General features: G+C 35.7%; 3 protein-coding genes across 4 annotated transcripts; 1 reads left to right on the forward strand and 2 right to left on the reverse strand.

Moving 5' to 3' along the window:
* Window positions 1-464: 464 nt before the first annotated feature.
* On the reverse strand, window positions 465-3799 carry LOC108203107 (small ribosomal subunit protein uS5c-like). Its single transcript, XM_017371848.2, has 2 exons — window positions 3036-3799; window positions 465-831 (listed from the first exon to the last, which is right to left on the reverse strand). Exons 1-2 carry the CDS (start codon window positions 3722-3724, stop codon window positions 582-584), a joined length of 939 nt encoding a protein of 312 aa, XP_017227337.1. The 5' UTR covers window positions 3725-3799; the 3' UTR covers window positions 465-581.
* A 2359-nt stretch (window positions 3800-6158) lies between these two features.
* On the forward strand, window positions 6159-8410 carry LOC108200746 (transcription factor HHO3-like). The gene is made up of 5 exons (XM_017368996.2): window positions 6159-6667; window positions 6818-7089; window positions 7181-7424; window positions 7499-7575; window positions 7858-8410. Exons 1-5 carry the CDS (start codon window positions 6538-6540, stop codon window positions 8254-8256), a joined length of 1122 nt encoding a protein of 373 aa, XP_017224485.1. The 5' UTR covers window positions 6159-6537; the 3' UTR covers window positions 8257-8410.
* Window positions 8411-9149: 739 nt separating this feature from the next.
* On the reverse strand, window positions 9150-13542 carry LOC108200611 (uncharacterized). Of its 2 annotated transcripts, none has more exons than XM_017368828.2 (8): window positions 13223-13542; window positions 12890-12983; window positions 12668-12793; window positions 11817-11975; window positions 10600-10718; window positions 10321-10512; window positions 10147-10237; window positions 9150-9475 (listed from the first exon to the last, which is right to left on the reverse strand). In XM_017368828.2, the coding sequence occupies exons 1-8, from the start codon at window positions 13372-13374 to the stop codon at window positions 9395-9397; spliced, it is 1014 nt and encodes a 337-aa protein (XP_017224317.1). In that variant the 5' UTR covers window positions 13375-13542; the 3' UTR covers window positions 9150-9394. The 2 variants fall into 2 exon arrangements, with proteins under 2 accessions (XP_017224317.1, XP_063941696.1); XM_064085626.1 differs by lacking the exon at window positions 13223-13542 and adding an exon at window positions 13055-13153.
* Between the last annotated feature and the right edge of the window lie 344 nt (window positions 13543-13886).

Consider the following 13886-nt stretch of genomic DNA (forward strand, 5'->3'; position numbering starts at 1 on the left):
GTGAACATTTTTATTTTTCGATGTTACCTTCACATTGTGTTTACTTGTGAACATTTCACAACAAGCTAAGTAGGAGAACTTTTATCATCAACACAAAAATAATGCAAATAATGAATATTCCAAACCAGCTGGCATTTGACATTACCCTGATTCGCTGGGTAAGAATAATTTTTTTTTGAATAATGCTACTTACCCAAATCTTTTCCCAAATAACGTGGCAAATAAATGAATCTAAGGTTAAGGTTCAGCAAGAAGAGTTCATCAAGGAAGAGACCACGCTAAAGAGTTGCAGCCATTGTGGAGGATGCACCCGAGAATATGAGCTCTCTGATCTCCAGCTTCTTAAAAAAGAGATTGATACTGGGGGTCATATATCATAGCTACAATAGTCTTCAGGAACTCCTTTAGATTTCTGCACATCTGCCGTCTACCTCTGCAGATGCTTATATTTGTGCAATTGGATAAAAGAGAGAAATTGGATTTGTATTTAGCGAAGATAAGTGTCCAAGGAAATGAAGTTACAACTCTCCAATAAGTATTCTCTAAAAGCCGGACAATATACAATGAATTAGCACATAAAATTACTTCCACAGTTCTTCCATTGGGATACCACGATCACGAGCAACTTCACTGAATTGTCTCATCTGTTGCACAGCAACAACTGTGGCTCTTGCATTGTTGAGGGCATTGTTACTGCCGAGCTGTTTGCCTAATGCATTCTCAACACCTGCCATTTCAAGAACAATTCTAACAGCACCACCAGCAATCACTCCAGTACCAGGGGATGCAGGTCTAAGCATCACTTTTGCTGCCCCATAATCTCCATCAGCTCTGTTATTTATCCATTCAAGAGAGAAGGAAATAGGTAAATTAGATGTAAATCTATCAAGCACATGAGGTCAAATTGATGACCGAATTTGTCTGCAGTGTTTAACAGACTCTATGTTTTGAGGGCAGCCTTCACCTGATAATAGAGATTTGGCTTGTGCTTGGTACAAGGTATAAGGCAGAGATTCTATAACCTTCTACCGAGCAAAACAATGATGTTATAGAGAAAATGCATCTTTTAACCTACTCCAGTAATAAATTTTCAAAACAACTTTAAAGATTCAACTCCTTTTTTAACATGCCTATAACTTAGCAATAGATATGTAGTAGTGGAATGTAAAAATTCTCGGTATATTTAGCAACAATATAAGAAGTTCTGTATTTTGATGTTAACAAGGGTGTATATATATAGGCAGTTCATAAAGTAGGAATTCATCATTTTGAAGTAAGAGATCTTTTGAAAAGTACTGGAATTTATATTTCTTTTGCACGTAATGATTTTTAAATCAATACTCGGTACAAGTCCTAAAACCCAAACTACTATTGGAATTTAATCTCATCAATTACTAGCCCAAAAGGCCCACATTTTATATAAGAAATATCAACCAACTAATCATCACTGCAAAAGAATTCAGCAAAAATGTGTTTACACTACAGACCGAGCAAAAAGAAACATTCAACTATTTTACCCGGACTTAGGTATGGGTGTCAGAGGCGAGTGCCAATCCAATTCTTATTATTAGAAAGGCTAATATCCTTCGATATGGATCGAAATTGGACATGAGTGCAGGAGCTTGGCATGAAATTTAACACGTAGAATTTATACTCTGAATCCATTTTACCAACTTAAAGTTTGTGTATACTACCAGATAAATCAGATGCCATAATTATAATTTATACATGTAAACTTCAGCAAAAAACTAGAAGTACCACCCAGAGACAAGTCTTCCATAGATCAGGTTCTCAGTAAAAGAGTTGGTCTCTTATATGCATTTTGAACTGCAGTGCTTGTAGGTAAAGTATCCAGGTTCAATACTCAGATCCCACACCCATGTCATGTCCAATCGACACGGGTATGACTTATGAGGATAAGAATTGAGAGTCTGGGGTATGGATAGGGGTGTAAATGAATAAAACTGTTCGTGAGCTACTCGAGCTCGGCTCGTAAAATATTCAATAATCGAGCCGACCTCGAGCTCGCGAGCTTCAAATTACTCGGCTCGTAAGGTTCGCGAGCCTCATCGAGCCTCTATTATTTTTAATTTATTATTATAAATATATTTTTATAAAAATATTTTATATTTTATATATTTAATCGAATCGAACTCGTGCCGAACTGATCATATTTCAAGTTTTTGTCAATATTTGGTGACTCGATTCCAGCTTTCGAGCCGAACTCGAGCCTTCGAACTGTTTACGAGCCGAGCTTCGAGCTTGAAATTAAAGGCTCGGTCGAATTCGAGCTCGAGCCCCCAACTTTTTAATCGAGCTCGAGCCGAACCCGGCAGTGTTCGACTCGGCTCGGCTCGATTACATCCCTAGGTATGGACCATCCACCGACTGTCAAAGACTCAAAATCAATAATATCTTTACAACCCTAACTATCATCAAATTTCAGTAAATTATAGCCTAAAGTTTAACAGAAAAAGATGAGCATTCCACAGAAACATTAAACATAAGCATATAAAACCATCCTCCTGCTGTCCTCATATGATATTATAACTCTTATGACCATGCAGTCTAAAGCTCTGAAGCCTAGCAACCTCAATCTTCTCAAATATTTAGTTTGGACTTTTGGCTGAGCATTGCACCTGGACTCCTAGTGATCCACTTATCTATATGAAGAACGAACAGGCTTTGAAGGGGAGGATTAACATATTCATATTAAGCTCTTAGCCTAAAGCACATTATAATAAACTTCAACCATAACTGCCACACTTTAAGCATAACTTCAACAACAATTCAACATTACAACAAAACTCTAATCCTGGCGGATTCACCAGAATTATGAGTTCTCAATTCCAGAAAACTAAAAATATATACCAAAGCCAAGTAAAAACCCCGCCTTTGACATTCTAAAAACAGTAAATCAATCTATTTTCGCCTAAGACCCCCAATATCCTCAAGATCATAACATTCGACATAAACCACAGTGAACAACTAACCAAACCACATTCACAAGAATTTGACATTTTACGAAAACTCACCTGTGAGGAAACGTAGAATACTTCGTCATAGGCACGGTAACGATATTCCTCCGTGCATTGGTAGCCGATTTCTGAACAGCAGCAACAACCTCCTTAGCCTTCCCAACCCCAACTCCAACTTGCCCTTTCTTATCACCCACAACCACCACCGCCCGGAAATGCAATTGCTTCCCCCCTTTGACAACTTTAGTCACTCTCCTCACCTGAATCACCCTCTCATCGAACCCATCTCTCACCTTCTCCTTCTTGATTTTCCCCAATGCCCCAGTCTTCTTCACTTTCGAATCCATCACATATATATCATTCCCCAGCAAAGAAACCCCACTGTAAGCAGGCCCATAAAGCTCTTCATAAGCGGCAGCAATTTCATCCTCTGTTTCTTGAGGCCCATCATCAAATGAGGGTGGGGGTTCATACCCTTCAGGGATTTCTGGCGGGTCGAATGTGGAAACCCCATCTGGGTCATCATTCGCGAAAAAGATTGTGTCTTGGTCTGTTATAGTGGGGGGTTGTTCCTCTTCTTGTTCTTGGGCTTTGATGGGCTTGAGTTTTGTGGAGAGAGATTGGGAGAGAGTGGGGGAGAGGGAGGGGAATTGGGTCTGGGTGAAGAGAGAGAAGCGAGGAGGGGTTGTGTAGAGAGAGAGGGAAGAGAATGTAGAGAGAGAAGATGGTGTTGCAGAGACTGCCATTGGTGATGGTAAAGGCGAGTGTGTCTCTATGTATCCTATCTAAGTCTTATCGGCAGCTCAACTCCCCACTGGGGAGGGAACTGGATAACTGAATATTTTGACATGATTTACAATTGTTTTTAAAACTAACGAATTCGAAATTTATAATTTATAATTTTAATAAAAATTTTAATGTTTAATATTAATAAAATAAAACTTGGTAAAAATATATTAACCGACTTATTATAATTCTTCGAAAATTTAATTTTTACAATATTATTTCATATTATAAATCCATAGTATAAACTATAAATCTTTTATTATCAATATGTAGATATATCTTTAATATTAATATGTGATCATATTCTTCGATTAATTTTAAATCACAAAATCCATTTTCTAAATAAAAATATTATTATTATGTATTAGCATCAAAACAAACCAAATAGAGTAGGGTCTGAGGAGACTAAAATGTACGCTGAACATGCCCCTACCCCTTGAAGTAGAAGGAGAGCGAGTAAACTCTTAGATTGCTAGAGAATCTCCAATATCTTCTTTATAGTGCCTCTTAAATTGAAATTTGAGGATAATGTCATTTTTGCTTGCTCCAATAGCCTCTTAGAGCATCTCCAACAGCTTCTTAGTTCATTCCTAAATATAATATAAAATATTAGACTCCTAGTAAGTTAATACAAATTTAAGAGTCTCAACTCCAACAATGTTCTTTATACTTGCTCTTAAGTTAATATTTTATTCTTATTTGGACTTGTATATGACACACAACTCAAATGTAATTGGAGGGAATAAATATATTATTGTAAAAAATAAGTTAAGAGCTCTAAAGTGGCTCTTAACTTTGAGGAAGGTGGAGAGAGAAACAAGAAACTCTTAGTAATATAAAGAGCTACTATATAAGAGTCTCTTTGAGCAAAAATTTCTTTCTCCCTCCTCAAATTTCAATTTAAGAGCTCATTTAAGAGTCTCTTGGAGATGCTCTTAGAGCATGCTCATAGAGCGTGTTCAATTGTACTCTTAAACCACTCTTTTAAATATAATAAAATATATGGCTCTTAGTGAGTTGAGACATTGAAATAAATGACCAACTCCAATGCAATCCTCTTTATACTTACTCTTTATTCATATTTTAACTCTCTATTCATATTTTATTCATATAAATGAGAGAGAAAAGTGAAAGAGAAAGAAAGGTTAGATATGAAGTGGGAGAAAAAATAATATAATATTCATGAATAAAAAGTTAAATAGATAAACCCAAAGTTAAAAGTTACTAGATGTTCTTTAAAAGAGTAAAGATATAATAGGCTCTTAAATTTTTTAAGAGTTTTTAGGAGCCTCATTTTTTGATTTGCTCTTTAAATGTAAGGATAAGAGTTTGTCCAAGAGCCTCATTGGAGATGCTCTTAAAGAGCCAACTAAGAGCCCACTGAAACTTTGATTTTTCACATTATCTTTAAATTTAGGGGATATTCAATCCGTATTTTAAAGGATATTTTTCCATTTATGAAATCCGAGAGTATTCAACTCAGATTCTTAAAACTATATCGGAATTTTGGGATAATTGAGATTTTAAATTATGTTACAAAATCTGGTGGTATTCAATCGAGATTTTAAATTATATTTAAAATTTCGATGATATTTAGTTGGGACGGTTTAAAATCCATTAATTTGATGGTATTCAAATACTGATGGATATTTTTGAAATTCATAAAATGATGGATTTTGTGAGATTGGTTGGTGTATTTTAAGTTTGTTGAAATCCCGTCAAAATTCATAAGATTTTGAATCACTGTACTGAAATCCTTAAGAATCTATATCTCTCTGACATTTTAGCAAAAATTGTACAACATAAAATCATAAACAAATTGTTAAAATATATAAGTTAAAAACAATCCGTTAAAATCCTAGTTGAATATACCGTTAGAGTTGAGAGTTTTGTTTGAATAGCCCATTAAATATGTTTTTATACCAAAGTGTCCACATTGGCACATTCTTGTCAAAAACTTGAGTGATTATCCGATTTCACGAGAACTCGTTTAAACCATTATAATTACTATAGATTTGGAAAAATATTAATGGAAAAAAATTAACAAGCAGATGATGTGTAAAAAAATATTAATTCTTTTCTGTAATTCATGGGATTCACGGTCTCACACATCATTTGCTGATTAGATTTAGATTAAGTTCATTATTAGTTATATTTCAAGATTTAACATAGTAATATATATATATATATATATATATATATATATATATAATAATAATCTGAAAATGAATCTGGTGGAGATTGAATAATCACTTAATAAATTTTTACGAGAATATGAACATTTTGATATAAATCGAAAATAAAAAGGGGTTTGGATTTTTGATCTTATCCGATAAATTGAGTAACGTCAAATGCCAGCTAGTTTACAAGAATCATCCTACGTACTCGTTTGGAATATTCAAGTGTTTGATAACTCCCCATCCCCACTCTCTCTCCTCACACGCTTTCTCTCTCTACAATCCCGACTCTATCGAACGAAGATTCGTCAATACGCGACACCCCGATTTGAACCATCCGTTTTATCCATTAACGTATTCTTTTCTCTCATCAAACGACAAATATATATTACACAACTTTTAGCACAATAATCACTAGCTATTTATGTTGTAATCTATTACTTTATAATCGTGTTACAAGTTTATTCTTATGTGATTCGAGGATAATCCCTATATTCTTTCCTATCCCGGAAGTCTCGATGCGACTGGACATAGTCTTATGTCTTATGTTCGAATTTTGAAACTCAAATTACGTAGATAAAGTTGGAGAAGAAATAATGACGGTTAACGAGAATCGGAATCCTGGTACGAGCAGCTTGCACTACATCGAATGCTTAGAAGATGAACGTCGCAAGATTCAAGTGTTTCACCGCGAGCTTCCCCTCTGTCTTGACCTTGTGTCTCAAGGTATCTCTACATTTTTGCATTTAAGTATCGGTTATCGCTTAAAATTATTAAGATCGGTGATTTGTACTAACTAATTTTTTTACTTTGTAACTGAAAGTCATATTTGTTTTTTTTTTGTTTTTTTTTTTGTGATTTGTTTATGTTTTGCAGCTATTGAAACATGCCGAAAAGAGATGAGTGATTCGGGAAAATCTGAAAGTTTTGAACAGGAATCTAAAGGAAGGCCTGTTTTCGAAGAATTTATTCCTATGAAAAATGCATCTTTTTTTTCTCCGGAGGATGAGCAGCGCAAATTTAATGACAGAGGCAAAAATGTTGTTAGCGACGATGATTGTAATAACGAAAACTCAACAAAATCGGACTGGCTTAAATCTGTTCAACTGTGGCAGCATACACCAGATCAAGATCAAAGCAATGATAAGGTAATCGGATCATTGGAATAAGGCTAATTGATTTATTTGGACTATGTGTTTTTTTTTGGTTTGATTATGTTGCAAAATTATGTTGTTGTAGGATTTAGTAAGAGAAGTGTCGATCACTAGGTCGCGGAGTAATGGTAGTGGAGGGGGTTTTCAGCCTTTCAACAAAGACAAGAGGGTTGGAAGTAATGCACGAGAGCCGGTGACAACCCCTAATGTGAATTCTACAGCAGCAAGTGGTAGTCGTGGTGGTGGAAGTAGCAAACCAAGACGGAACTGGTCTCCAGAGTTACATAGGCGTTTCTTGGTAGCACTTGAAGAGCTTGGCGGTGCTCATGGTATGTCTCGAACCCATTAGTTTTTAGTACTATTTGTCGTGCAAATTTGAGTTAATTCGGGTTTTTTTATGCAGTGGCTACACCAAAGCAAATTATGCAGAAGATGAAGGTTGACGGGCTTACCAATAATGAAGTCAAAAGCCATTTGCAGGTATAATGTATACATTAATCTCCCATTTTCTTCCACAAATGAGCCCGTTCGTCGTTTAGATGCTAAATATTGGATGAAATTTGATGTTGCTGCTATTTGATTTGCTTAAAATGTACTCAATTTACTCCATTGGTTGTATAAATTCATGCAATGATTCGACGGAGCCTATTACCATTTACCAGCATAAAAGATAGAATACGTCGACTATAACTACTGTATACTGAGTGAATTTTAATTTGAATAATGTTGCATAGCCTTTTGATCGGATTTATTCTACTACAGAAATATCGTTTACATGAAAGACCGAGTTCTTCATCAAGTACTCAGGAGACTCAAACTCAAAGCGCCGTCCTGCCTCCACCTCAAACGGCACCTCAGTTTGTTATACTAGGAGGACTATGGGTACCGCCACCAGAATATGCGGTTGCTAGAACTTTGCAGCTTGGAGATGGAACAGAAACTACAATGCCGCATTCCCCTTCCATGGAAATTTATGCACCCAGGCCCTTACGGGCTCAGCCACCAGAAGACGAGGCAACGCCACTTCTGAAGAAAAGGAAACGAAGTATAGAGTTTCAATCTGCTGATTCAACCCGCTGTTATCAAAAAGGACGCAATGGTTCTGATTCCTCGGCTACATCCTCTTCGACTCATACAACTACAGCATCGCGAATTGCCTAGGAATTTTGCAACTAATCAATATGAAAATTAATAGCTCTTGCATCAGTGCAGGTAATCTTCTTAGAAAATGTAGTTGTAGCAGAGAGTTTGATGTTGTAGACCTTACTTCTGAGTTTATGGAGTATGGACTAAGAGTTGCTACATTTTTACAGTTGTTTTAGAAATGTTTGCTTGCTTTTCTTTTTGCTACTTAGTACCGAATATGAATTCGATGCAAGTCAGATCTTGTTTTTACGTAACAATTATAAATAGCCGAGTGCGTGAGCGATCAGATAACTCAAATGATAAAACTATCACGCTATTCGGAGAGTTTTAGCAACTAGATAATGTTTAAAAAATCCCCGATTTATTTTAAAACTCCTGATAAATTCTTTGCCGATTTACTGATTGCATTTTGATTTGACTAAAAATCCCGAATTTATCAAAAAAATCTCCGATCTCAGTAAATTTTAAATCGATAGATCAAGCAATTATTTCTGATTCTCGATTTCTACAACTACGCAGCAACACTGCCGCTGGATACTAAATTGTAACCTTATCAGCATGATCCATCAAAATAACTTTGAATACTACTCCTAAATACAGTTCTGCTTTGTGATAAACATTGAAACTTGAAAGTACTTGACCTTTGGCGCAACTAAAGGGCGTATATCTTTTTATATCATCCAAACACGATATTATAAAATACAATTGATCATTGACTACAAGAAGTCAAGAACACACCTACAGATTTGATGCAGATGATTACATCCAGATTTATATCTTCAAATAAAAAAATGGAATACCTTTTTCATAAGTTTTGTTCTGTGTAATAATATATCCCAAGTTATTTCCCCCTTTTTTTTTGCAATTTAAACAGGAACACAATTATGCTAAAAATCCGAAATGTTCAATTAGGATTCCAACTACTAGATACACATTGAAAATGTGTGTTTCTTGTTTCAACCATATTTGCAGTATAAATTACAGGGCAATTATCTATTCATCCTGAGGCACTACAAAGTACAAACAGGAGAGGCGAAATCATTTTCTAAGTGTGACTTCGATTCTTAATATGTAAAACTGGAAAGAATAAGATTAGGGTAATTTTAATTACACAATATATGCATAAAGATGGCCATACTGCAGATGACGATTTTCAAGCTGCTGAAATATCAAGTGCTACACCAGGAGTAGGATTTAGCACGACTGTGTCGGGCAGTTCTTTTGACAAAAGCTCCTGCACGCCAAAGATAAACATGTTTAGAGTCATGATATGATAAACCCAAATGTAGCAGTACATGTTATCACCTGCAGTCTGCAGACCCTGTTCAATCGCAGAATTTTTATTTCGACTATCACTGAATGTACTATGTTTTACTGCTTGCTGCCTAGTTAATTATTTTATCATATGGGCATGTAACAATTCTATAAGCAGACAATATTAGAAGAAAATTAGCATACCCTTGTATAAAATCAAATACTTTTTACTTATCCCCTGAGGAAGTCCTTTGGTTCCCACTGTTATATCTAATTCTTTTACCATCATTTGATCACAACAACCTATCTGTTATTAACACAATTGTTTAGTGGTTTCCAGGAATTGACCATCTGATCTATAGTCCCGAGTATTCTATCAAACCAAAATTTATATCTAATTTAGAAATGGGAATCCAATCTCTAATGATATGTCTTAAAAATGACCAAGGTAATATGATACCCATTATGATAAAATGGAAACAAGACACAACCCATTAAGATCTACTGCAAGAGAGATAGCCCCGGCCAGAATGTTGTTTAAAATACTACCCAACTGACTGAGAGAATGAGTGACCATGTATATGTGCATCAGCTATCGCCTATCGGCAATGGAAAAGTCATGCACCTTTTTTTTATAAACCAAAATCATACCTCAAATGATTCTAGTGTTCCAGCAGACTGAACCAATGCTGCAAGAAGTCCTCTGGCATCAAGTTCTCCATTTTGCATAGGCACAACAAACCTGACATAAAAGTTAAAAACTTTATTATACAAATTATATTCAAGTCTGCCCCAGCTGACAAGGCTAAACATAATGTCACATACTTGGCACATAGCGTTTTCGCAAGTTGAACTGCATCTTCTTGTCCAGAAACCAATGTAAACTTTGGCAAAAGCTGCTTTATAACAGGTGTAATAACAATGTCCGCTCGTTCCTTCTCTAAAAAGGTTTTATCGTAGACACAGTGAGGTTCAAGATATAGTGTCAGTTGTCCTTGTGGAGATGTGACAAGATACCTGTAATATATTTACATACAAAGGAAACTAAATTGTCAGCACTTAAAAGAACTGGTTAAGACGCAAGATCGAGTGTAATGTACATACCCATTCTCAGGACGCTGCCAAGGTGGACCCAAAACCGGCCCGGCTGTAGCCTTGACTTTGACCCGAGAACCATCACTTGCTGCCATTTCAAAGCTCTGACCAGGCTCTAGATACACAACCTAAATCGTTTTCAAGCTATAATGTAAGAATGAACATAAATGATTAAGGAATACTATTAAAAGTTTTTTCCCGTATAATAATGATTTGAGGAGATCAAGTAGTAAATGAGGGCAACAAAATTATCTGGCATAGCATTCATCAATTTCCAAGATAATAACATCCAGCACTGACTCATATTATATACTATTGCATATCTGTAATCGAACTTGTAGAAACTGAATAGTAACGACCAATATCATCGTCATGCTTTAGACATGTTGGACTGGTAAGTAGGTTGTTGAATAAACTAATTGAAAACCGGATTGTGATATATAAATAGGAATACAATGCTAAATTGATGGAAAGAAGAAAGTGAAGTGCAGATCTAAATCCTACCTCCAGTAAAATAGGCACTTGGGGGTAAAAATGCCAAATTCCTATAGTAGGACGATGGACATTTATCAGGATCGTTCATCATACCAGAAGAAAACGATATGAGATATATAGCACAATTTTCACTTTCTAACACTGATTTGTTGCAGCAATGATGGTTTCTTGTCCAATTTCCTAAACAATCTTATTCATTTATATTTGCAGTGGATGGAACTGTAAGTAAAGTGGTTCCAAACTGTCCAAAGTGGGAAAAGACAGATACAAACATCATTCCTAATCATGTTGCAAAAGAATTTACGAACTATGAATTATCGACCAAAAGTGGGGAAAGGACAGATACATACATCATTCCTAGTCAATAGTAATGTTGCAAAACAATTTTCGAACTATTGAATAATCAAACTCTATGTAGATAAGGGTGTGACCAAATTCTACTTCCCATTAATATATATTCCTACTTAGTTTCATTAGTGCGGTTGCCAATACTGTATGCAATTTAAAGAAGCATTTCCTTAGCTGGAAAGAATCAACATGCAAAAGACCTCGCGAGCAACTATATGTACTGATTCGTGAAGTGTCAGTATACTTGGAGATTGCGGAACAAGTCAGGAATCATGTATTGTTTCTTAATGTTGCAGTATAGGTATTAAAAAATTCAAACTATTTGCCATAAATATAACATATGAGGCCTAGTAATCTCGAAGAAATGTTAACATATCACTTACATTCTTGAAAACAGGATCTAACAATGCCTTGGCATTTAGAGTCGCTATTACATTGAGATTTGGTAGCATCTGAGCAAGAGGTTCTAAGGTCTTCATATGACAATGATCGTCAAGGCTCTGAGTGATCAACAAATAATCTATCTTTGGAAGACTTGAAAGCTGCATAAATTGTCCTCATGAGAAAAGGATTGAAATTTTACTAAGCGTACTAATTTAGTACTAAGTAATGCTATATACCAAGCTATAAACAAGCTATCTGGATTATAAGAAAACTCATATCCAAGTCTAAACAAAGCCCCCCCCCCCCCCCCCCCCCCCCCCACACACACACATCTTTTAAATTGTAGAGACTCTCATCTGCCTCGCAACATAACTCTTGTTCTAACCACTTAACCCAAAGGGGTCCGATCTATATATGTACATTCCACTTATATTATAATCAATGTTTAATATGCTGAAAGAACTACATTCTCAAATCTTGAATACAAAAATTTCTAACATTTCAGGACTGTTGCCAGTACTGAAAGTAATGTTCATTTCTACCACATTATGGGAAGTTTGGCCCAACATACCACAAACCATACTTTCTTGCGTGTCACGCATTTCAAACGCGTGTCACTTGAGAAGTTTTTAATATTATGCACAATGTGCGGCCTTAATTGACAAGATACATTATTCCAGACCATTAGATGTGGTTTAAGTCATTTTTTATAATGTGGGATTTTGGTCCACACACTGTCAAATATTTGGTACTTCAGTCCCTTTTGTTCTAAAATTAAAATTTATTATTTATCATGAAAAATTGGCCTTACTAAATAAAAACACAGAAAGGCAATTCATGCATACATTACCTTATAAGTTTTCAAGAACTTCTTGGCAGCATCGTAGAGCCATGGAATGCCGAAATCCAAGTTACCCACCAAAATTGGATCAACTAAAATAGTCAATCCACCTACTTCCCAAAGCCAACTATTGCCCTATGCCAAAATTCGAATCATATTCCAAATCAGAATACCAAATTGATAATAAAATCAAGAAAAACTAATACCCAAATCAGAGTCTTGAAATCACACCTCCAGGTAAGTGAGCTTGAATGTGTCAACTCCAGAAGAACTAGAGTCCACAGCTTGTTCTTCAGAAACCACAGCAGAAATAGGCCTCCCCAATCTGCAAATTGTTACTAAAATTAAAATTTATTTGAAGAAACACTACTAATATTTAAGATAGAAATCGAGAACCTGGTCATGGGTAAATTCTCAGTTGTTCAGTGTGCATCTAAATTAAGTTAGAATCTCTCTCTCTCTCTCTCTCTCTCCCTCCCTCCCTCCCTCTCTACCTCTCTCTCTCCCTCCCCCCCTCTCTCCCACAAACCCACACAGAAAGAGAATAGGATGAATAAACCAAACCTTGTGGTTGAGAGCCTAAGTGCCTTGGGATTAACACAAAATGGAGTCTTGTAATTAGAGCTGAAATGAGTAGACAAAAATGGGAACAGGGGTTTGCTTGTTACACATTGTTTGTAAAGGTTGTAACCAGGAACAAAATTCTTGGCAGCCATATGTAATAACAAGAAGATTGATTTGTATTTGCAAACTTGAAGTGGTTTTATAAGTTTTAAGTTGTTCCCGCGAGTTCTTATTTATAGTAGCCACTCATTTCTGTTGGGTTAGGTTAAGATTATGTGAATGACTTTAGAGTTGTATACTCTTTTGTTTACTTGGCATCTGCGGAACCACTGCCTTGGTCTTTGATTTTGTACTCCTTGAATTTTCATTTTTGCATTTCACACTGCTCTGATTAAAATTTATGTCTGCACATTTTCATACATTTGGATCGGACTTTAAGAAAAATATAAGGCACGTTGAAGGCCCTTGGTCGGGTTCGGATCGAATTTATTAAAGATTTGTCGAAGGGAAGTCCTTCGTCCGGTTCCGATCGAATTTATCAAAAATTTAAGGGTTTCGAATTTATCAAAGATTTAAAGGTTTCTGTTCGATGCAATTGTGTGAATTTTAGAAATTGTGAGTCTCATGTGAAAATAGTTGCGAAAGCATGCCTGATTATTTGAGT

This window comes from Daucus carota, chromosome 9 (genome assembly GCF_001625215.2).
Source record: "Daucus carota subsp. sativus chromosome 9, DH1 v3.0, whole genome shotgun sequence".
In the NCBI taxonomy this organism is placed as follows: Eukaryota; Viridiplantae; Streptophyta; class Magnoliopsida; order Apiales; family Apiaceae; genus Daucus; species Daucus carota.

Bases quoted from the DNA above. Each gene is read 5' to 3' on its own strand.
- LOC108203107 (XM_017371848.2), bottom strand. From the start codon at position 3,724: ATGGCAGTCTCTGCAACACCATCTTCTCTCTCTACATTCTCTTCCCTC. The intron at 832-3,035 runs GTGAGTTTTCGT...GATAAATAACAG, and splicing joins TATTCTACGTTTCCTCACAG to AGCTGATGGAGATTATGGGG.
- LOC108200746 (XM_017368996.2), top strand. From the start codon at position 6,538: ATGACGGTTAACGAGAATCGGAATCCTGGTACGAGCAGCTTGCACTAC. The intron at 6,668-6,817 runs GTATCTCTACAT...TATGTTTTGCAG, and splicing joins TCTTGACCTTGTGTCTCAAG to CTATTGAAACATGCCGAAAA. The intron at 7,576-7,857 runs GTATAATGTATA...ATTCTACTACAG, and splicing joins AAGTCAAAAGCCATTTGCAG to AAATATCGTTTACATGAAAG.
- LOC108200611 (XM_017368828.2), bottom strand. From the start codon at position 13,374: ATGGCTGCCAAGAATTTTGTTCCTGGTTACAACCTTTACAAACAATGT. The intron at 12,984-13,222 runs GTTTGGTTTATT...AACAATTTGCAG, and splicing joins CTTAGGCTCTCAACCACAAG to ATTGGGGAGGCCTATTTCTG. The intron at 10,719-11,816 runs GTAAGTGATATG...AAAACGATTTAG, and splicing joins TAGATCCTGTTTTCAAGAAT to GTTGTGTATCTAGAGCCTGG.